The following is a 22,777-nucleotide window of genomic DNA, read 5'->3' on the forward strand; positions in this document are numbered from 1 at the left end:
CCACACCCCCAGACCTGACTTGCTGGCTGGGATGCAAATGGCTTAGGGTGCATAGGGTCAGTGGCGTTTTCGCCCTGAGCTTTGAGGGGCTGCACCGGTCCTGCAAACAGCAGGCACTTCGTAAACTTCTTTATGACTGACTAGCTGAATGGGCTTCCCCAGAACCAAGCATGGGCCCTGGAGAAGGAGAGGCATCAGAAATTGTTTGCTGGCCATAAAGAAGAAAGAAATCTTACCATTTGCAACAACATGGATGGACCTAGAGAACATTATGTTAAGTGAAATAAGTCAGAAAGAGAAAGACAAATACCATATGATCTCACTTATATGCGGAATCTAAAGAAAAGAATAAGTGAATGAACTAATCAGAAACAGTTTTGGAAACATGGAGGAAAAACAGAGGGTTGCTAGAGGGGCGGGGGTGTGGGGATAAGGGGAAGGTGAGAGGTTTTGGGAACGTACAGAGGGATAGTGGATGGGGGGAGGGGGGTTCACACAGTGTGAGGGATATAAATGATAAATGTCTAAGTTTTGCTTTGTCTTGTGCACCTGAAACTAATTAAAATAAATAAATAAATAAATAAAAATTAAAAAAAAAAGAAAAAAAAGAAATTGTTTGCTGAATGAATGAATGAACAAATGCACCGACATTCACAGAGGCAACGCTCCCTGATGTTGTTTTGTATCACAGAACTCACAGAAAATGGTAACATTTGAATGACTGACTAGAAAAGGCTTATCATGACAGAGGAAACCCCCTAGGGACTGCCCACCCCAGCCCTTCCTTCCGGCCCACCTGTGTACTGGCCCCGGAAGGTGACCCTGTCTGGCCGTCTGGTACTGCCCATTCCTCTCATTCTGTCCTGAGCTGCTCGTGGGCTGTCCTTCGTAGTCCTGCCCTTCTCAGAGAAGAGCTGGGGGGAGGTTGGCTCAGAATCGGAACCTGGGATGGAGAGGGGCATGAGAAGGGGCAGGCGGCGGCGGGGGTGGGGTCACAGCACCCCCATAGCAATCCAAGGCAGATACTATTATTCCTGCACTGTTAGCTGTCCCTTTACTGCACGGGTTAAAGAGCTCAGGGAGTGGGCGTACCTAATCGCAGATCTACTCCTTAGTAATAACACTGGATACATCCGGACCCTGGCCCTCGTGCTCAGCGCTGGTCTAGACACTTTGCACGCACCGTGTCCTGCAGCACCCCCGCAGCAATCCCAGGAGGCAGATGCTATTATTCCTGCACTGTTAGCTGCCCTTCACTACCCAGGACAGGTAAACAACCCAGCCAAGGTTACACAGCCAGGAAGGCGTGAGCTAGGGCTGAACCCGGCCACTGATTCCAGAGCCATGTCCCTTTAGGCAAGTCCCCTACGCTTTCGGGCTTGTGTGTCCTCATCTGCAGGCAGGGATAATATGACCTATCACGCAGTAACAGTTAAGTGAGATGATATATACAAGGCCTTTACAGATGCAGTAGGTATTACAGGTGCCCTGTGCTACAGAGCACCACAACTCACTAAAGCAGACACACAACCTTCTCCAAGTTTCCTCTAAGGCTGTTGCTGTGGTCCCTGACCACCCAGACTGAGGTCTCCGGAAACAGTCCTAGCAGGTGGTCACTTACTCAAGGAGAGTCGGGGCAGCTCCCGAGGCACGGAGGAGGACCTGGCTCGCCGCCTCCCCACGGGGACAGCTTGCTCTGGCTCACTGGACAACCTCTCTGTGGATTTACTAGCAAAAGAGAGAGAGAGAGCTGATGTCATTGGAGAAGGTTATGCAGCCTCTAAATATGATCAGCGAGAAGGCCAACCCAGAGAAATGCTTATAACCTAATGGGAGGAGGAGGGCATGGAAGTCCAATCCAAAGACCCTGGAGTCAGAATCACAGAAAATGGCTCTGAGCCTCTCTAACCCTCAGTTTCCTCATCTGTCAAATGGGGATAATAAGAGCAATTACCTCAGAGGGTTGTTGGAAGGATTAATGAGACAATGTCCATAAAACACTTAACCTAGTGCCCTCCCAGAGAACCACACAAAGTTAGCTGATTTTATAAGCTATCACCATGAATGAATGTCTGCTGAGTGAGTGGGTGAGAGTCCTGAAAATATTCTAGTTGTTCAGTTGGGTGGGGAGTTCAGGGATATTCACTGTATCATACTTCATTATTAACACATATGTTTATCATATTTTTTATGCATCAAATATTACAGTAAAGAAATATAAGAGTGAATGAATGATTGAGTGAATAAGTGAGAGAGGGCTGTGACTGTGTCTATGTCCACATGGAGAGACAGCGGCTGGCCACATCTACCTTCTGTGGCTGCCACCAGGGCACAGGGTGGGAGCTTTGGGGTCACCCACCTGCCATAGTGAGAGCCCCAGGTGGCTGGGGAATCTGCTGGCCGGTCCCGGGCCCGGGCAGGGCGGTTGAAGGCAGACGCAGGCCGTGTTGGGCTGGCCTGGGGTGGCTGCTGCAAGCTGTCCTCCAGCCGCAGACGGAGCCGGGACACCTCCTCTTGCAGCTCGCGGATGGCCTGGCTGGGGTGGGGTAGAGCCAAAACAAAGAATGGAGCTACAGCCCCTCCGTCCCCCCCAGAGTGCTGCCCGATGTAGCAGCAGCCTTTGTCCCTTTCTAGCAGGCACAAGGTCCAACTCAGCTCTTGATTCTAGAACGTCCCTGCGTGTCCGCTTTTCTTGCTATGCATCTTGAACCTCTCTGAGTTCACGTCCCTGAACATCAGATGAACAAAGCAGAACTTTCTGTGAGATTCACCCAACCTAACATGCAGGGCCTCTGAGTGGCTGTTCTGAACCACCAGTGACCAATTCTCAAGATAGAGACAAGGGTGCAGAATAAATTGGATAAAGTTCCCCCTTTAAAATCTGAAGTCTGACCTGCCTGGGACCCTGGGCTGCCCTCCCTTCCTCTACTCTGTCCATAGAAATCCTAACTACACAGGCCTGGGGTATTTCTGCCCTGACTCAGCCCTTCCCTCCTGAGTTCCTCCAAACACTTCCTACATTGTTCAAGCCCATCTCTCTGATCCTGGCAGAAGATGCCTCTCCAACCAGATAGTCAGCCATCAGCAGGCAAGGAGCAGGCCTCCCCACCTCACAAACCTGGAGACTCTTAGACCTCACAGAGGCTCAGGGGATGTTGCTGACCAGGGCTCCAGGCTCCACGAGGGAGCAGAGTAAAAGGCTGTGCATGGACAGAGGACAAGGAGACAACCTGGGGTTTCCTGTCACCAACTGAATGTGAGCAGGCCGGAAGCTGCAGGGCGCTATCTGCAAGGTTGCTGGGAATCCCTGTGAAAACCCCAACCACAGCCCAAACTCTTATTGGAAGGTATCTCAATGAGTTGCTAGCATCTAGTGGGTAAATGCTGTTTGCATTTCTCTCCAACCAGTCCCGGAATCTCTAGTCTCGCTCTGGGGGCGTAGCTGGCATTGTGGCAGGCAGTTCTATCCAGACGCTCCTATACACAAACGCTCCCACTCCAATCCCAACAGAACATCAGAGTCTGGCTCAGCATGGCTGTCCTCCGGGCTGTGTGGGTTCCGCATCTACTGGTTGGGGCCAGCTTCCGGGGCGGGGCCCCCCTCAGGGTTAGCTCTTGCCTGGTGGCCCTGGCACCACTTCTTGCAAACATCAGCTCTCAGGTGAGTGTGCCAGAAGGAGCAAGAGGCTTCTCTAGCTATACCCCAGCACAGCGTGCGTCCAAGGGCAGTTGGTTTCCCTGGCAATCCCCAGGGAGACGCTTGTTGGGGTTTCCAAGGCAAACTGTGAGAGTGGTGGCTGTAGGAAAGCGAGAGCTCCGTCACCAGTTAACCCCTGGAAGGCAGGGCTGAGGCTCCATGCAGCGTGAAGACCTCGGGCAGCTCTGACTTCCTGTCCCAGGCCAAAGGACTCTGAATAAGGTCCTGGGACTTGGAACACCCACTTGGGTGTCAATTGCCCTCTCGGTTGTTTCTATCAGGATCTCAGGCTTCCTGACTTAATTCTTTAGTGACTAAATGCACTTAAAATCTGAGTCATTCTAGACCCATTCCCTTCCCTGGGCACCCCCTAAAGTTAACCAGCTACTGAACCCCGTGGGCCCAATGCCTAAATATCTCTTCTTAAATGCATTCATTCCCTGTTCCTTCCCCACTGGTCTCATCATCTCCCTGGGTGAGGCAGCCTTTTCAGCAGTCTCCCAACCTCCATTACCACCCTCATAGTGGCTAGAGAACTCTTTCTGAAATGTAAAGCTGACCACACCATTCCCCTGCTTAAAATCCCCCTCACTGTGCTCAAGTGAGTACGCTTCATGAATATTCAGCGAACACCTGAGTTGAGCCACAGTCCAAACCTCTAACCATGGCATTTGAGGCCCTCCAAGACCTCCCCCAGGTTTCCTCACTGACCTTCCTGCCTTTATTGCTCAACACCTACCACTTTATAGTCGTGGATCCAGCTAGAACAAACATTTGACTCCTCTAAGGTGATGGCACCCTCTCACCTTGAGTCTTTTGCACATACTGTTCCCTCTGCTGGGGATACTTTTCCATGTCTCTTCCTCTGGTCTTGACTGAGATACCACTTCCTCCAGGGAGCCCTCCCTGAAGCCTCTGGGCTAGACACCCCTTCTCTACGTGTCAGCAGTTCTTTGGGCCTCTGCCATCACTGTACTTATCACACTTGCGGTGTGACTGCCTGTTTCTTTGTTCATCTTACAAGATGGTGAGCTTTATGAGGCTAAGGACTGTGTCTTGTCCACTATTGTATTCCCAGAGCCTGGCATATTGTAGGCAAATAAGCCTCTAATTCCTACGCTGCACTTACTGAACTCAGACCTGGAAGCCAAACGCCAGCAGCTGGACCTGATTTTACACACGGGCCCCATGATCACACAGTCCGCGGATCATGCAAAGCAGTCTCCCCCCGTGCGTTCTAGGATCCTGGGACCGATGCTCCAATCCAACAAAGGCATGTGATTGATTATTGGCCAGAAGCAACTCAGAGGAGAGGTAAGAGGGCTGAACAACATATTTTCCTGTTTCTGTTCAACCAAGGCAAGAGCAACTTTCTTAGTAGGAAAACTGTGCTTGGATTAAAAAGAATTGAAAACACTCTTCTGAGTCCATACAATAACTGCATAAACTGTAGAAAACATGGGAAGTGCAGACCAGTCTTGGAAATGTTGGGGGCAGGGAGGGAGGTTTCGGCACCAGAAAGGTGAACCTCTAGGTCATTTCCCACTGGCAGGAGACATGTCCTCAAAGTCTAGATCAATTAGGTCCCACAGAAACAGCCCCAAACTGGCTGGCAGGACGCCTGGGTCCGCCTGGCCCCAGCACGGCCACCAATGGATATATGTGAGTGCTGAGAAAGCCCCTGCCTCCCTCAGGCATCACTCTCCCGTCTTGATGATGACCTTGAATCTGCAGGCCCCAAGCATTCTGACTTACTCTCGCCCTGTCCTGGTGAGGAGGGTGGCGATGGTCTCTGTCGATCTGTAGGGCAGAGCGGCAGCTGCAGGGGCTGGGGTGGGGGGTGGGCTGACTCTTGTGCTGGGAGGAAGCTGTTCAGAAGTCCCCTTTCGCCCCTCCAACTCCAAGCCAGGGACAGCTAGGGAGGCAGAAAGAGACCAAAGTGAGTTCATGCGGAGAAGACCATCAAAGTGTGAACTTGTGTGGGTGGGAGGATGGGCTGTGAAGAGACAGTGCTCAGCTGAGGTCACATAGGAAGTTCTGATGAGGTCAACGCCCCACTAACCTCCAAACCAGAAGATGTGGTTTGGGCTGGGAGTTTGGGGTGGTAGGCAAGGCCTGCTGATCTACTACTGATTAGAATGCCCCCCACAGTCCACTCCTCTGGCATCAGACCCAAGTCTCCAGGACCCTCCTCCTGCAAAGAGCTCATTGCTCCTCACGTGGGCCCCTCAGACTCTGTCACCCATCTCACCATGTTCTGGAACTGGCTTCAGAGCCTGCACCTCTCCCTGACATTATAGTCACCCCTTGGCCTGAGTGCATGTTTTGGGGGAGAGCATTTATAACTTTAGCCTCCAGAAGGGATGGAGGACCAGAGGTTTAAAAACCCCTAATGTGACCTGTGCATTAAAAACAATGAGCCCTTGGAATCCTACTCAGCAGTGTATAAAGGAACAAAGCACAGATACAGTGAACAATCTAGATGAATCTCCAGAGAATTATGCAGAGTGAAACAGCCGATCCCCAAAGGTTATATATCATATGACTCCATTTACATAACATTCTTGAAATGACAAAATTATAGAAATGGTGAACAGATGAGTGGCTGCCAGGAGCTAAGGAGGGGGTGAGGGCGGGAGGGAAGTGGGTGTGTCTACAAAGGGGCAACCGTGAGGGGTCCTGTGGTATGGAAGGCTCTGTATCTTGGCTGAGTCCCTGTCAGTATTTGGTTATGACCGTGCACTGTAATCGTCCAAGCTGTTACCATTGGGGGAAGCTGGGGAAGGCCAGGCACATGAGATCTCAGTGTACTATTTCTTACATCTGCATGCAAATCTATAATTAATACAACTTTTAATTAAATTTTAATTAAAACTTTTCAAAAATAATGAACCTTAAAAAGAAGCAAAGTTAATCTGAGGTGTTAGATGTCAGAGCAGGGGTTACTTTTGGGAGGGGCAGGAGCCACTGGAAGGGGCTTAATGGGGGTTCTGGGGTTGTGATCATGTTGTTTGTTGGTCTGTGTTCAGACCAAGTTTCTGTTCTTTCCTGTGTGTTTTCTTTCCATAAAAAGCTCACATGCTTTGTTTTTAAGGTAAAAAACTAAATTACAGATAGGTTTTATAGACATGGAAAGTGTTCATGATACAATGTTTAGTGAAAAAAATAAGGAGATCATCAAACATTTATGTATAATATGATCCCATTTCTGTTTTAAGTCTATGTAAATAAATAAACACACACACACACACACACACACACACACACACACACACACACACACACACACACTGGCAGAGAAAGCAGCTCACAGGTTCTACACCAAAATGTCAGCAGTGATGATTTTCAATGTTTTTTTTCTTTTGTCCACACTATCTGTAATTTCAAATTTGTCTATAACAAGCCTGTATGATATTTTGTATCCTAAAGGGTAAAATACAAGTTTTTCGTCGGTTTGAATTTTTAATCCAGGCAATCTGGCCACCCCAGGTCCTGGCGAACCCAGACGCATCCACTCACCCATCTCAGCTGCCAGCGTCCGCTGCAGACAGAAGTTAGGTGCCCTCTGTCGGAGCGTACTGTCTCGGCTGGAGGGGTGCCTCTGGGCTCGGCTCCTGGGTGTGCTGGGTTCAGAGGCTTTTCTGGGGACCGGAAGACCCCTGGTCTGGGGGTAGGAGGTTGCACCTCGGGGCACAGAGGCAGTGAAGGGCTGGGCTAATGTCCCTGGGGTGCTGGGGGACCACAAAGGGAGAGACACGCTGAGGTCACACAAAGAGAAGCCACAGTCTCCGAGCTTCTCCACATCCTAGACCAATGAGTTCCTGACTTTGGGACTTTGCACCCTGGACAGGACCATATTTCTGAAGATGCACCCTTATTACGCATGCATTTCTTTATAAACTGCAGAGACGTACACCTGCCCACCATACATGCAGAATTATAAAGCTCAATTTCATTTTTAGAAAATATACAGAGATTAGAGCATTTCTAATCATTTCTTCTCATGCAGCCCTGGGCTGCCATGTAGGCCTCCCAAGGGGGCTTCACCTGGCTTTAGAGGCCGTCACTCTTCATGGTGGTCCCAACATTCCACGCTTCACCTGAGTCCCCTCCACCCTTGCTCTTCCCTTTGGGTTCCAGCTGCCTCTTCCCCAGGTAGCCACCCTGACCGCCTTTTGTCCTCATCTTCTGCTCACCTCACGCCACCCTCCCAGTTTTCATTCATTCACCATTCACTTGCTTATTTGCTCAACAAATATTTATTTCCCAGTCTGTTGCTCATTGGCTGAGTGATACTGGGCAAGTCACTTTCCCTCTCTGAGCTGTGGTTCCCCTCTATCAATAAGATGGGGAAAAGGAACCATCGCTAGGGGGATGAATGAGGGCTCTGAGAATGCCCAGACCATCCACCCCTGTTCTGGGCTCACAGGCACTTCAATTCCCTGGCTATCCCAGGTCTGTGACCCTGATGGGACAATGGGGGGGTCCCCAGGATACCTGATGTGGGCGTGCCGGTGCTCTGGGGTCTGGGTGAGGGGTGACACTCTGCTGGTTTCTGAGCCCACAAAGCCACTGTCTGTCTCGGGGGATGTCATCCAGGGCTCCTGAAAGAGGCAATGTCCCTTTAAGTCTGAGGAATGTGCCTGAGGCAGACTGGGAAGATCTCCCAGAGTCCTGGCCCTGGCGTCACATTCCAGAGTATCACAGACTGGACTTGGAGGCTGGCCCAGCTCCCCACCACCAGGCCCAGGGAGTGAGGGTCCTCAGGCCCTCAGGCCCCAGCAGAGCACCCGGACAAGAACAGGCACTCCACACCCTGAGAGGACCCTGGGCAAGTTCCCTCTCCCTGAAGAGTGGAAGCCAGGGTCCTAAGGAGCGAGACTGCAGATTTCTTGAGCTGAGGAATAGGAAGAGGAGAAGGCAGTCCCTGTGGGACCTGTGGGAAGGGGCTGCTCATCTCCACATGTCTTCTGGCCTGGGCCTGGGCCACTGTGGTCCTATGTGACTGTAGAAATGCCCAGTGAATCGGGAAAATGAAATCCATCAAACGTGCACACTTCCTGCACACCGGGTCTCATGCAAAGCACAAAGAACACAAACCAAGCGACACGGTGCCTGCCCTCAGAGTTCCTGGTTTAGTGCCGATTCCTTACCACAAGCTCATTAGGACTACATGTGTGTGTGTGTGTGTGTGTACACACATGCATATATATATTTTATCCTAGGGGAGGATCCGTAGCATCAGTCACATTTCCATAGTCATCTGTGATCCCCGTAACAGTTTAAAAATCGCTGCTCCAATGGCACAAACAGGGCATGGAGTCAAGAACTAGCTGCCGCTGTGCTAAGCAGGCTCCGAGAAAGACAGGCCATGGGCTACAAGCTCTCAGAGGAGGAACAAGAGCTGCTGGGAGAAGGATGGGTGCGGGGGAAGGTGTGGCAAAGAGGTGGCATTGGGCATAAGCCCCGTATGTTAGCAGGACTGTGACTGGCAGCGATGGGAGCAGGCATTCCAAGAGGGAATGGCATGAACAAAGGCCCAGAGGCAGAAAGCTCCCTGAGGTTCTGAGCCCATGTCCCCGTGGACACCTACCTCCACGTGGGGACCACCAGCTTGGCGCAGAGACTTCCGTGGTAGGCACTCAGACACGCCGCTTCCCTCTAGGCTGGTCAGACTGCTCTGGTGGGATGCTGTAGACTTGGTACCCTGAGAGTGGGGTGGCCTGCCAGGGCCTGGAGGAGCTGCCTTAGCCTTGCCCAGGCCCTGCAGGTGCCCATCTCTGGCCATGGATGCATGGAAGCCTGCTGGTTTCATGGACACCATCTGCTCCACAGTCTCCCTGGCAGGGAAGGAGAGGCACGTAGAGAGCCCTGGCATGAGACGGGCAGCCCTGTCCTGGGAGCCAAGCAATCCAGGGCACAAGCTCTGAGTCAGACACCCCTGGGAGCCACCCTGGTCCTGCCCTGTGACCTCGGGCAATGCACTTCCTTTCTCTGAACCTCACTTTTCTCAACTGTAAAATGTGATGCCAACAAAAGTGACCCAGCACACCACAGTAAAAATAGTATGGGAACAAATGAGCTAAAGAAAGCATCACTTAAAGAAAGCATCATTTCCCAGGCTTCAGAAATTTGCATACCATCTTCCCTATTTCAGCCATTTCCATAAACTTCAATCTCCTCAAAAAGACTTTATGTCACTATCATAAAGAGAAGACCAGTATTTTGTGTTATAAATAGAAACCAACTTTGAAAACAAATATAAGAAACACAAAAACAATATCTTCATATTCTACATAGATCCTGTTGCTAAAGACAGTGGGCCTGAGGCCTGCGTTCTCTCTCTCTCTCTCTCTCTCTTTAAAGGCAGACAAAGAAAGGCACTGAAGATGTAATAGCGTTTAACCGAGACTCCCTCCTTGATGTACTTAGAAGGTCTGAGGCTGACAAGGAGAATAATGGTATTTAATGCTGCTTCTGTCCTCCTGAAAATCACAACCCACAGAACCCAAAGTCTATCAATGGCGTACGTTCCACATTCTGGAGAGATGCTGAGCTACAGGCCAGGAAAGCCATTTCTACACTGTGAAGAGCTGTCTAGCTCACTAAGACAATTACCACCCTTGTAGTTTCAGAGTTGGTGTGGGACAAGTGGGGAGGCTCAGGGACATACTCAAGGGGGTCCCTGCGACTTCTCTCAGCCTGTGCCGGGAGCTGCGTTGGGCGGTGCCTGGTGGTCTCTGCCTTCCCTGGAGCTGGAGCCGGCCCATCAACTTCCATGGCTTGGGCCTGCTCCCTTTCCTCCTCCTCCTGCTCTTCCTCTTCCGCCTCTGTCCTCATGGCTTCTGGGAGGGACTTCACACTGAGGTACCTGCAGAAGGACACACAGAGGGGTGTGACCTTTGCCCAGCGGGGGCAGCCAAGACCCAGCCACTGGGCCAGTACCCTGGCTCCCTGCTAGTGAGCACTCACCGCTCCAGGAGCCCATGGAAGTCTTGCTCCACCTGCAGCTCCTTGTGCCTGAGTGGGCCCGGGAGGCCCAGCAGCCTGTCCTCTGACTCACTACCAGCAGTGCTCAGCTCCACGTTCAGGTGCAAGGGGCAGGGGTCAATGCTGGGGGCATCGGGCTGGGGGCCAGAAAGGAGGAGGGGCAGAGTCAGCAGATACATAAACATCACTTTCTAAGGAACCACCTCACGTCAGGCCCATGCTGGGTGCCAAAGAGTAAGAAAACAGGTTAGACGGACCAACTCTACCACTCTTCTATATGGATGCAGAATGTAGGAATTGGATCATGTCATCTCCAATACTGGCTGCCACGGATGGAGCACCTACTGTGTGCCAGGCACCGTACAGACATCATTTCACAACAATGCCACCAGTATCTACGGTTATAAGGACCCATTTTACAGACATGTAACTGAGTCACAAATGATTTGCCCAAAGTCACACAGAAGAGAGGGGCAGAGGAGAGATTTGAACCCAGATTTCCTACTAGAAGCACCTCTCCTGACCTCCTCAATTCCAGGAGGGACACCAAGCCCAAAACACCTTAAATGTGGGAACAAGGGTTCCCTTCAAGATGGTACACTCAGGTTTTCACCTGGTAGAGTTTTCCTACCCTCTGGGGGTGCAGGGCACAGTGAGAGAATTTCCCCTAATCACTCGGCCCCAAGATGTCAGCTGTCATGGATATTCTACCAGCACCCCAGCTCTCCACCAGCCCCCGCCCCACCTAATACGCAGCCCTTTCTCTTGCTCCAATGCCCAACAGACAAATCTTTGCAGCCTAGATCTTTGCAGCAAGAAGCACCGGCTACAAGGCACAGAGGCTCCACCTGGGTCACCTGTGTGACCTCTCTACACCCAACTTGCTCCACTGCAAACAAAACACATCATGGTCATCTCTTATGGCTGTGATGTGGACTGGAGAAAATGTACAAAGCCCCCTCCGTGGACAGCCCTTGTCCAGGGTCTCTGGTCTTCGTGAACAGTCCCCACAGCCATCCAGTACCAAAAGCTAGAAGCCTGGAGGTCATCCTTGGCTCCCTCCCCTCTCACTAACCTTCCAAGTCCAGTCAAATGTGCCTTCTAATCTCTCTCAAGTCCATGTTCATCTCTCCAGCTACCTGCCACCTCCCCATCTCTGACTGACCTACCTGAAAATCGTATACCATGTCCTGCTGAGAAACATAGCACTTTCAGACCAAATGCTTGATGTTGCCCGCCAGCCCCTGCTTCATGGGGCCCCTGCCTGCCTCTCCAGCCACATCTCTCAGACAAGTGCCCCCTCATTTCTACCGTCTAGTCCTTTCCACAGGCTGTTTTTCCTGCTGGATGGTTTGCCCTCTTCTGCGCCTGGTAATTCTTACTTACCCTCAGTTCTCATTTAAACATTAGTTCCTCAGGGAAAGTTTCTCTGACCCCTACTGTTCCGGCCAAACTCAGTTATGTTAGCCTGTTATCTCCTCTCATAGAATGCCGTAATTCTCCTTCAGAGCGCTGATCAAAATTGTAATACCCACGTAATTAGTTCAACCTACACAGAAAACTCCATGAGGGTAGAGGCCGCCTATTTTTTTGTTTCTCACTGAATTCCCACCATGTGTCATGAGTCCTGGTATATGGTATGCACTTCATAAATATGTAGTGGAGAAGTCAATTAGTGAAGAAATGAGTGAAGGAACAGACCAACATGATTGAGCAAAGAAGTACCTCAGGGCAGAGGGTCTGGATGGCAGGCGTGGGGGCCTGGTCTGAGGGAGAGGTCAGACACGCTGGCTGGTGGGGGGAGGGCGTGGCCGAGGGGCTGTCCAGAGGTGAGTCTGGCCCGGCTCGCTGAGGTTCCTGCTGGTTCTGGTCCATGTGGTCCTTCAGCTCTTCTAGGCGAATTCCTAGCTGGAATATCTCTGCCTCCAGCTCCCTGCAATGGGAAAATATCAGCACTGGGAACGGGGATGGCAGCCAGGTCAGGCAGGTCTGGGAGGCTATGCTTCAGAGTAGAGGCCCCAGAGAATGCCCAGGGAGGGTCTACTTAATGCCATCATTTGGATTATGTGGAGAACACGAAATAAACAAGATGAAAATGGACTCCACTGGGAATCAGGAGGCCTCAGCCCGAGTCCCCTCTGCCACCAATAGGCTGTGGGACCTTGAGTAAATCCCTTCCGGATCTGGCCTCGGTGTTCCCATTCTCCAATGAGAGGTTTGAGCTCTTATCGCCAAAGTCACTTCTCATTGCAGTGAGTCCAGAAGGGCACAAATCTCAGCATTCAGTATTCCCCCATTTGGATATGTGCCTAATTAGGATAGGACGTCTTAGTATGCAAATTATGAGGACAAGGTGTGCCCCTGCTGGTGACTGAGGGAACCGGGCCTGCCCCATCTGTCCCCCCAGGCTCCCTCCCCAGCAGGTACCTGCCAGGATCAAACTTCCCAGGTGTCCCTTTGGAGCCGGCAAGCTGCTCAACCAGGTGGTGCTCCCTGCAGGCCTTCAGGTATTCTTCCTCCAGGGCTGAGTGGGCAGCCGTTAGCAGCTGGAAGCCCTGAAACCAGACCAGGCCAGGAAGACCTGAGTGTCCAGCCCCCGTGGACTCGCTCCCTGCAGACACAGTGAATGAGACAGCCCATGGATAGGCCACAGGACTCATCCTGGGTCTGCGGAGGCCTCCGTGCCCCCCAGGCTCTGGGAGGCTGAGGTGGGGACCAAGTCTGCCTGACCTGGTCGAGCTCTCTGCCATCAGACTGGCATGGCAGAGGCATGGCGTACAGCGCCATGTCCTTCCTGGGTAGACCTAAAAGAACCCCAATGTTCCATGGCAGTTGTAGTGTCAAATATGCTATCACTATGTCCCCGTAAGGACCCAGTACTGGAGAGACCATGGGTCCTCATTCTTGATTTGCAACATTGCGGGTTTTGGAACATTAGTCATTCTCTTCCCAAATCCCTCTGGACTATCACAACAGATGACGTTATCGTCACCATCATACGACGGATAAAAATAATTATCATTGCTGAACATTGAGACTGTATGCGAAAGCACTTCGTATTACTCATTTAACCTTCAACATAATCCTAATGAGAGGGGTATGTTATCATCTTCATTTAAAGAGGAGGAAACTGAGGCACAGAGAGGATATTTAAGTTGGTGGTGGTCACAGTTAGTGAGCAAGATTTGAACCCAGGCCCTGTGGCTTCAGACCTCATGGGCTTAACAGTTATGCTTAGCCCACATAGTAAATGTGATAATAGCTAAAACTGCAGAAGGTGGGATCATGATCCCTGGCTTAGTATCATCCCATCTCATTCACTCCATGCTGACGACAAGCCAACGGCGATCTAGAGTCTAGTCCCCAGTCAACCTTGATCTTCCAACTGCTCCCAACCTCCCTGGATATGAAGGAATTCGGGTAGAGGGAAAGACAATGAATGGTTTTAATTTTCAAAGTCCTTGATCATCCACTCCATGAGATAATAGACTCCATATCACGTGTTTGTAATTGGAAAATGCACGTGACGTCTATACAGTAACAGAGGGAAATGTACCATAATATTTTCTGTAAAAAAGGTGTGTTGTATTTGCCCCTCCAGGCCCTCCAGCGTCAGCTGGGCTCCCTACCAGCTGGCTTCTCATGGGGTCTGAGAGGTCACAGGGCAAGAGAAGAGAGACCGGGGAGGGGATGGCTCCCGGCAGGCGCTGGTCCCTGGGCCTCGTGTTCCTTGTCACGCCCCTGATGCTGCCACACCCCTGCTAACTGCCCCCTCACTGACCCCCCACTCCCAGCTCTTGGGAGCTCCATCTGCTCCTTCCCAGGACCCTGGCTGATGCAGCAGAAATCTACATGTTTATATATGATGAGAGTTACCTAGAAATACCACAGGGAATAAGCCAATAATGTTAGCTCAGGGCTCTCCCCCACTTTTCCCTCTAGTTTTTAATTTTTTGGCTATTACTATGATAATAAAGAAAATGAAAAAGAAAAGGCCTCTTTCTGGTGGCTGAGAGCAGGCTAATCGGTGGGAAGCTGTGCAGGGTAGTAATTATGAGTCTGGACCTGGGAATCAGACAGACCCGAGTCCAGGCTCTGCCGCCTATTAGCTGTGTGGCCTTCAAGTTACCTCTCCAGGATTCAGATCCGTCCCAGTTTAATGGGGGTGATGACTATAACTGCCTTGCTGGGTTTTTAAGATGATAAAATGAAATAACGTACATCAAAAGCTTGTCCTGGTACCTGGCATGCCGTCACCATTGCTTAATAAGTGGTAACTATTGCGATATAACGATCATTATCATGGGAAGCTAAGCAGAGGCTGTTGTTCTAAAAGGAGACACTGTGTCTGGGATTCTCTGGCCTGTCTTGCAGCAAATGAAGCTTCAGAGACTCTGTGATGGGAGACAGCAATTATCTGGCAGCTCCAAGGTCATCTCCTGAAGTGTGAGGTACCTTGAGTTGATCCTGGGGTGTCAGCCGTCCTGCTTGCATCAGGCCCACAAAGGACTCCACCTGGACATTGAGAGGAGAAGGAAACACACTCCATTAATCCAGACCCTGGAAGATGCGTCCTGCAGACTCAAGCACTCAGCTACATTCATGCTTTGGCACAAGGAGCTGGGTCCTGCTTCACGATGTGGGTTTTCTGCCAAGCACGAAGAGGCGTGTGCCAGAAATTGACTTCACCACTGACCTCGGCCATGGTAGCCTTGGGAAAAATTAAAGGGGAACCTCCAGGAATTTACTGACAGCAAAGCACACTCACTCATGTGCATGAAGATCTATGAGGCAGGATATTTACTGCATCATGATTGGGGGTGGGGGTGGGAGAGGTAACAGTTTAAATGCCTATCTGTGGACCAGTGTGCAGACACCAAGACGAGGAAAGCACATGTGTATGTTCTGATGTATAAATGCCTCCAAGGCCTGCTTTTCAGCATCAAATCGAGGTACAGGACAGTGTTTCTAATGCGCTACCATATGCATAAACTATGTGGAGAATAAAGAAGAAAAAATATAAATACATTTGCTTATATATGATAAACTATCTCTAGAAGGATGCAAGAAACTGAAACATTAAGTGCTTCCAGGGAAGAGAACTGGGTGGCGGGGGATGGGGATGGGAGGGAGATTTTCTACTACATGTATCTTTGAACTTTTAATAAGGTGAATTGATTGCCTATTCAGAAATAAATACCCAAATTTGGGACATTAAAAAAGTCAAGGTACTATATAGCATACACACTTTTGTGATTATTTCTATAAATGCTTATGTACATGTTGAACATTTTTCCATGGAACAGAAGGGCAAGGGTGGGAGAAAAGGCTTTTCGCTGAATATACCTTAGTAGTACATGAGGGTATTGACTGACCATGTACATCTATCTACCACCTTTATAAAAAAAATTTTTTTAATTAGGAGAAAAAAGGAAAGGATAATTTGGGGACCATTTCTAGGAAAGCTCTAGATCAGTGCTGAAATGTAACATAGAAATTTATATAATTATAGTATATAATCTAGATAACATATAAAATAAAAATGTAATGAAAGCTACGTATCTAATTTTAAATTTTCTAGTAGTCATGTTAAAAATGCAGAAACAGGTGAATTAATTTTAATATATTTTATCAACCTAAAATATTATTTTGACATAAATTCAGTATAAAAAATTATCAATGAAATATTTTATATTCTTTTTGTCATGCTAAGTCCTTGAAATCCAGTATGTGTTTTCCACTTAGGGAACCTCTCGATTTGGACTGGCCATAGGTCAAGCATTCAATAGCCGTGTGATCTGTGGCTGGCTCCCATATCAGACAGCCCTGCATCAGTCGGGGCCCCAGGTCCTGCTCAGTGTGATGACCTTGGCTTTGCTTCATTTTACAACACACAGGACAAAGAAAAATGTCTCTCCAGGGCCCAGAATGGTGGTGATAAAAAGGAGTAAAGTACTTGTTCACGCTATTACAACATGGATGAGCCTAGAAAACATTATGCTAAGGGAAGGAAACCAGACACAAAAGGACAATTCTTATATGAAATGTCCAGACTAGGCAAATCCATAGAGACAGAAAGTAGATGAGCAACTGCCAGGGATTGGAGGAAGGGAAATGGGGAGTGACTGCTTAATGGGTATGGAGTTTCTTACTGGTTGATGAAAATGTTCTAAAATTGATAGTGGTGATGGGTGCATGACTGGGAATATAGTGAAACACTGAAGTACTAACTTTAAATGAGTGAATTTCATCTCAATAAAGCTGTTACAAAAAAAAAGAAAGAAAGAAAAAGGAAAAGAATGCTGGCGTTTCTCTGAAGGAAGTTTGTTTTCTGAACATGGTGCGGCATGTAACTACTTCATTTCCCTTGCTGCATTGACAACTGGGAAGCTCAAAGCTAAATATGAATCTGGTAGTGTTCAGGGTCCAACAGAACACTTAGTTTACTCACTTCATCTTAAGTTCATTTTATTTTTTTTTCTACCCTTACTTCTCCTTTGCCCCAGTTTCCTCACTTCCGTTTGCAGAATGTGGTTATAATGCATGTATTTTCAAAGCCACTTTGAAGCACTTTTGGAATAAGGCCAAGTGTGTAGTTATAAACAGATCTGCAAACAATTCACAGTTATTTGGACTGTTTGATGAAAAAATAAAGGCCCTTTGAGAACTGACTGAGAATTGGCTTCTGTAATGAAATGAACTAAGAAAGTGGGGTGATTTATCCTGAAGAGGAAAGGTTGAGCGGAGGTTTTATTACCTTTCCAGAATCCTGAGAGAGCTGATTGTCCCCTGGGGGCCAGTGATCCAGGAGACACTTTCAAGCACAACTGGAGAGAGTGTGATGAGACACAATGACAAAAAGGAAGTAAAACCTAGCACTTGGTGACAAAGAGGAAGCTGGAGCCATGCGGCCTCTAAAACCAGGGGAGAGGCTTGTGTTTTTGAAATGAGCAAGTTAACTCTGGCAGGGCAGTGACAGAGAGCCTCTCATCCAAGGAGGCAGAGGCTCTGCTTTCTCCAGGTGACTTATGTCTCTTCTGGCAAAGCCGGGGCTCCACTCACCTTGGCCAGGAACCGGCTGGCCTGAGAAGTCAGCACCTGGGTCCGCTCTGCTGAGGGCTGGTCCTGGGCGATGCCCAGGTTCTCCGGAAGCCACCCTGGGGTGGGCGTACTGGTGGGTGAGGAGGGGCTCATGTCTCCTCGAGCTGACGACCACCCTGTAATACACAACCACTGAACACTGGGGCCAAGCCCAGCCATTGCTGGGACTGAGAGACTGATGCCTCACCTCAAAACCACTGCCTCCATCATGAAGTTATAGCTCAGTCATTTCACGATCAGGCCGTCTTCACACAGGCCCATGGGAGTGGCTGGGCTGGGCAGTGCTGTCCCCATTTACAGGAGACAACAAGGCCGGGATCTGCCCTGGATCACACAGCTGGAGCCAAGCCAGGCCTCGGGTTCCCAGGCAATAGTGTGAGTTCTAACTCACAAGGGTGCAGGTTCAAATCCCAGCCTCTCCCTTAGAGCAGTGTGACCATCTGCATGTGCTCACCTCTCTGAGCCTTGGTCTCTGTAACTGTCAGTGGAGCACATACCGCTCCAGGCTGACGTGGGGCTTTAACTAGGATCATGTGTGGCAAGGCGGGGCACAGGGCCTGGCTCCCATATGGGCTCCACAGTGACAACGCCCTTTGTCATACAACGCGCCCGAGATCCCCCAGCTGCTAAGCGGCAGAATGAGGACTTCGCGCAGCATGCTCTGGCTTAGAGCAGGACACTTCTTACATCTCCATTTGACCTCTTCACGTCAAAGGGGCCAGAGAGGGGCCTCACACACCTCCCTGCTTCCCCCAGCCTGAAGCCAGTGCCACCCCAGGTGAAGCAAGTGCCTCCAGAACAGGATCACAGGCAGAATGAGCCCTCCAGCCATGTCCTGTCCCAGACTCACCTGAGGCCTCAGAAGCTTGTGGAGCCTCAGTAGGGCCAGGCCACCGCTCCACAGAATGGGGCTGTGGGATGGTGAAGGACAAGACCTTGGTCCCCTGGGGCACGGTCCCTGTGTGGATGCTGTGGCTGGGTTGGGGCGGGTCGGAGTACAGGTTCACCTGTCGGGGAGAGAGGCAGGGATGGAGCCAAGTCAGGGGTGGGGCAAACCCACTCCACAGGCTTCATCTTCATTGACACCCTCACTCAGGCACTCAACAAACACGCCTGTGATCATAAATGCTACCTTTTACTGGAGCCCTTGGGTGGGGACCAAACACTGGGCTAAGGGCTTACATTTCATTTCCTCTTTATGGCAGTCCTAAAAGGGAGGCAGGCAGGGACCATCATCCCCATTTTACAGAAGAGAAAGCTGAGACTCAGAAAGGTTAAGTCACTAACTCAAAACCTCCAGCCAATAAATCCTTGGCCTGGGATTATAACTTGGCTTTGACCTCAAAGTCTCCAGTTTTTATATTAAGAATTTTATTAATCATGTTTGTTATAATATAACCATAATATTATAATTAACATAATATTTAACATGCAATGAGTATATTATAATGGTATAATAATTAATATTTGCTAATAAATGTAAGGGTGAAATTCAGGGAATCAAGAACACAGTTAAACTTAGCTAGTTTGCAGTTTAACTCACTGCATAGCTATCGAGCCACCTGTAATTAGACTTAGTTTGTTTGCTGTTTGATCCATCCTGATATTCATCTGTGTTCTCTTTGTTCTTCCCTCACTGATTAGCTGAAGAACTCTGTTCCCTTTCTCAAGGCTCCCCATACCTCGTTAATTAACAACATCCTAACCTGGGAAAGAGCAATTTCTTAATCCTTAGGCACCCAGACACTGGAATCCAATTGACAACTTCTTGCAGGTTTTTACTGGTGATGCATTCAAGTCCCAGGCTGCTATGGCCAAGTCCGAGTCCAGAATCTGGAGATAACATCGTCTTCAAACAGACCAGACCCCAGGAAGGATGTCAGCCCTCAGACCTTCCTGACTCCCCCTTTCTTCTATAAGAGAAAGCTAAGCTGAAGTTAGGTGCCCTGGCAAAGGAGTCTGCCAGGATTTCTCTCTTCCTAACTTTAATAAAAACTTCCTTTGCTTTCCCACTTTGGAGTCTGTGAATGCTTTCACCTTTTGTGAACGCCCAGGGGTTAATTCCACATCACGACAACAAAAACATTTCCAATAATAACTATTACATTGATAATATCAGCAATTAATGGCTGTTTGAGTGAATTAGAGTAAATCACAGGTGAATGAACTACTCTCTCAGGTATAGCAGATCTCTCTCACTGAGGATGGATTTCCCGTGGATATCCGGGTGTGTGAGAGAGAAGTCTGGTCAGGCCGGTGGCCAAAACTCAGAATTAGAGAGACCCACGTACCATATAGTGGTTTAGAGCAGCGCTGGCAAACTATGGTCTGATTTTGTGAATAAGATTTTAGTGAACACAGACATGCTCGTTTGTTTACGAGTTGCTTTCTGGCAACAACTGCCTAGTTGAGCGGTTACCATAGAGACTGTGTGGTCCACAAAGCTGAAAATATTCACTATCTGGCCCTCTGCAGAGAAAGTTTGCTGAGCCCTAGTTCAGCGTGGGAGCTGTGCAGAGCCTGGATTAACCTCTACTTGTGAGTCCTAGAGTCGCTGACTTAACCACCGCTCTGTATACAAAGTGAGTGCTCAGTAAACAGCAGCCACCACCCTCACATCCATCATCGCCATCACCACCATTATCACCATCACCACCACTAGCACATTCATCACCGCCATCACTCCCAGACGCAGGTCCCTGGAAAAGCCACGCCCCTGTGGGTGGTGCCTTAGTGCCCCCTGCTCCTTATGATGTCCCCAGGTTAGGAGTGGGCAGTTTAGGGTGGGCCTGGTGAAAAGAGCTCCCTAGCTCCCACAGGCAGCCTCTCCCTGCCTCAGCTGCTCTTTATGTCCTGGTCCTGGCAGAAAAATCTGCTCCAAAGTGAAGGACAATGACCCTGCATTGCTTGGGTACGCCCCCTCCCCAACCCCATACCCCCACTCCGCGCCTCCAGCTGCCTCTTCCTCTTTCAGGCCCAGCCTCTGATGAGAACAAAGCTGGATTTTAATAATCCCCTCAGCCATCTGCTCAGGCCCGCTGGTGGGGGCTTGCCCATCAACACCCCTCTTCTCCCAACCAACGTGACCCAGAACTGGGGGAAGCCCAGCCCTCCATGTTCTTCCCTTCCCTCTGGTCCCTGCCCCCAGCCTCAGGCCAGGCCCACCAAGGCCCAACCTAGGGAGCAACAGGAACTAGCAGCTTCGAGCACTGAGGGCCCCCCATTGTTTCAGGAATTAGAGGATCTTGAAGCAGGGGTCCAAAGCCTTGTGCAGATGCCCTGAAGAGGGGAGCTGAGGGGAGCTGTGGGCAGCTGCTGAGCTGCCTCCCAGCTGACATACGTGGGCCCACCCCTGGCTTCAGAGCACCCCTTTTAAGCCAGGGTGATCCATGATGCTCCCTGAGGCTTGACTAGCTCCCTCAAGGGGGTTAATCAGTGAGTGTGGGAAACTTTGGGTTAAAAATTCACTCTTCTCTGCACAGATGGGTTTCCCACAGCCTTTAAAATGCTAATGGGCTTTATGAATGGGGCAAGGAGGGGGAGGGAGTGGAGAGAACAGGAAATGTTTCCCCAGCTCCTCTGAACACAACCTCTCTTGCCTCCCCCACCCCTTCCTCACCTTCTCCCCACCCTCGCCCCTCCCCATCTCCGTTAGGATTTTCTGGACCAACAAGGTCTCATCAGAACATACACTCTACGAAAGGCAGTTTTATGTCACCCCCCTGTTCTTTCTGGGGTAATTTCTAGTCTCCTCAGCCTCACAGATCCCCCAGCAGCTGAGAGGCAGCTGAGGTGGGGGACTGAGGCTGGGGGGAGGTGATGAGCACAGCGAATATGTGAGGTCACCAAAAACTCTGGCTGTAAGCTGGTGTAGAGAATAGAGCCCAGAAGTAACTCCTGACCAGCCCAGGCTCCCTGCCCCCACCCAGTCTGGATACAGTGGTGCTCCCAGGCCAGGCAGTGGGACTCCCCAGTTGTAGAACCTTCAGAGTCTGGCTGTGCTAGAGACTCGTATAAATAGTGGGCTTTGGAGCCAGACTGCCAGGCTCAACCCCAGCTCTGGCACCTATTTATTGAGTGATCTTGGGCAAATGACTTACCCGCTCCGTGCCTCAGTTTCCCCAACAGTAAATTACTTAGGACTGGTCAGTAAACATGACTCATGAGTCTTGTTATTATCACTATAACATCATTATTCTGCTTCATCCCTAAGAGTCTGCAACAGACCCGGTGCCAGGGCCCGTGAGGCTCACCCAGACATGGGAAATCAAGCACTTTAGAATCAAGCAGACCTAGGTTTAATCCTCAGCGTTTAATCCCTTACCAGCTGTGGGACGTTGAGCACACCATTCCACCTGGCTGAGCCTCAGTTTCCTCTTGTGAAGAGGATCAAATGAGGTGACGATTGTATGTCCTTAGCCTGGGCCTGGCCCTGTTTCACTGCTCAGCAAAGGCCAGTCTCTTTCCCCTGGGCCCACACTGTTGCTGGCTACCCACTGCCAGGCCTGGCCTGGGTGCCCTGGGCAACATCCCCAGCCTGGCCCTCTCCCACGTGGGTCCAGTCTCCCCAGAGAGCTCTGATCAGAGTGAGGGGCTCAGCAGATCCAGGGAGACCACGCCCACCTGCTCAGCCTGAGGGAGCAGGAACGCTTCCACCTCCCTCACAGGGGCTCTGAGCAGGAAGCCTCTGCACATCTCACGAGTCTACAGAGCCCTGGGCAGAGTGAGAAGCCTGGCCGGAAGCCCTAGGCCCCATGGGACAGGGCGAGTCCCCTCCCCACCTGGGCTTCCTGTCCTCCTTAGCACGCGGGGATGGTGAGCTCTGCCCTTACTGCTCCCCAGGGTGGCTGTGAGACTGGGGGTCCAGGAGCATATTGTCCTGCTCCTGGAAGAGTTCAAATGACCTGTGCTTGCCCTTCTCTTGAGGAGAAGCCGCGGCCAAGGAGTCATTTTTCCAGAAAGTGGGAGTGGGTGAGCTGGCACTGAACC

At 50.2% G+C, this 22,777-nt stretch overlaps 1 protein-coding gene across 7 annotated transcripts in view; it reads right to left on the minus strand.

Moving 5' to 3' along the window:
• AKNA (AT-hook transcription factor) overlaps positions 1–22,777 on the minus strand; it is a 52,544-nt gene that overhangs the window by 7,580 nt on the left and 22,187 nt on the right. For all 7 annotated transcript variants that reach the window (XM_019719580.2, XM_074330902.1, XM_019719579.2 and 4 more), the window contains 14 exons: positions 18,639–18,795; positions 17,750–17,904; positions 15,143–15,202; positions 13,115–13,242; positions 12,413–12,620; positions 10,670–10,824; positions 10,371–10,568; positions 9,291–9,537; positions 8,195–8,301; positions 7,217–7,428; positions 5,453–5,612; positions 2,360–2,536; positions 1,622–1,728; positions 797–943 (listed from right to left, as the gene is read on the minus strand). In XM_019719580.2, coding sequence (XP_019575139.2) covers positions 797–943; positions 1,622–1,728; positions 2,360–2,536; positions 5,453–5,612; positions 7,217–7,428; positions 8,195–8,301; positions 9,291–9,537; positions 10,371–10,568; positions 10,670–10,824; positions 12,413–12,620; positions 13,115–13,242; positions 15,143–15,202; positions 17,750–17,904; positions 18,639–18,795 — 2,218 coding nt within the window. The remainder of the gene's footprint in view (positions 1–796; positions 944–1,621; positions 1,729–2,359; positions 2,537–5,452; positions 5,613–7,216; positions 7,429–8,194; positions 8,302–9,290; positions 9,538–10,370; positions 10,569–10,669; positions 10,825–12,412; positions 12,621–13,114; positions 13,243–15,142; positions 15,203–17,749; positions 17,905–18,638; positions 18,796–22,777) is intronic.

Source organism: Rhinolophus sinicus, linkage group LG04 (genome assembly GCF_036562045.2).
Source record: "Rhinolophus sinicus isolate RSC01 linkage group LG04, ASM3656204v1, whole genome shotgun sequence".
In the NCBI taxonomy this organism is placed as follows: Eukaryota; Metazoa; Chordata; class Mammalia; order Chiroptera; family Rhinolophidae; genus Rhinolophus; species Rhinolophus sinicus.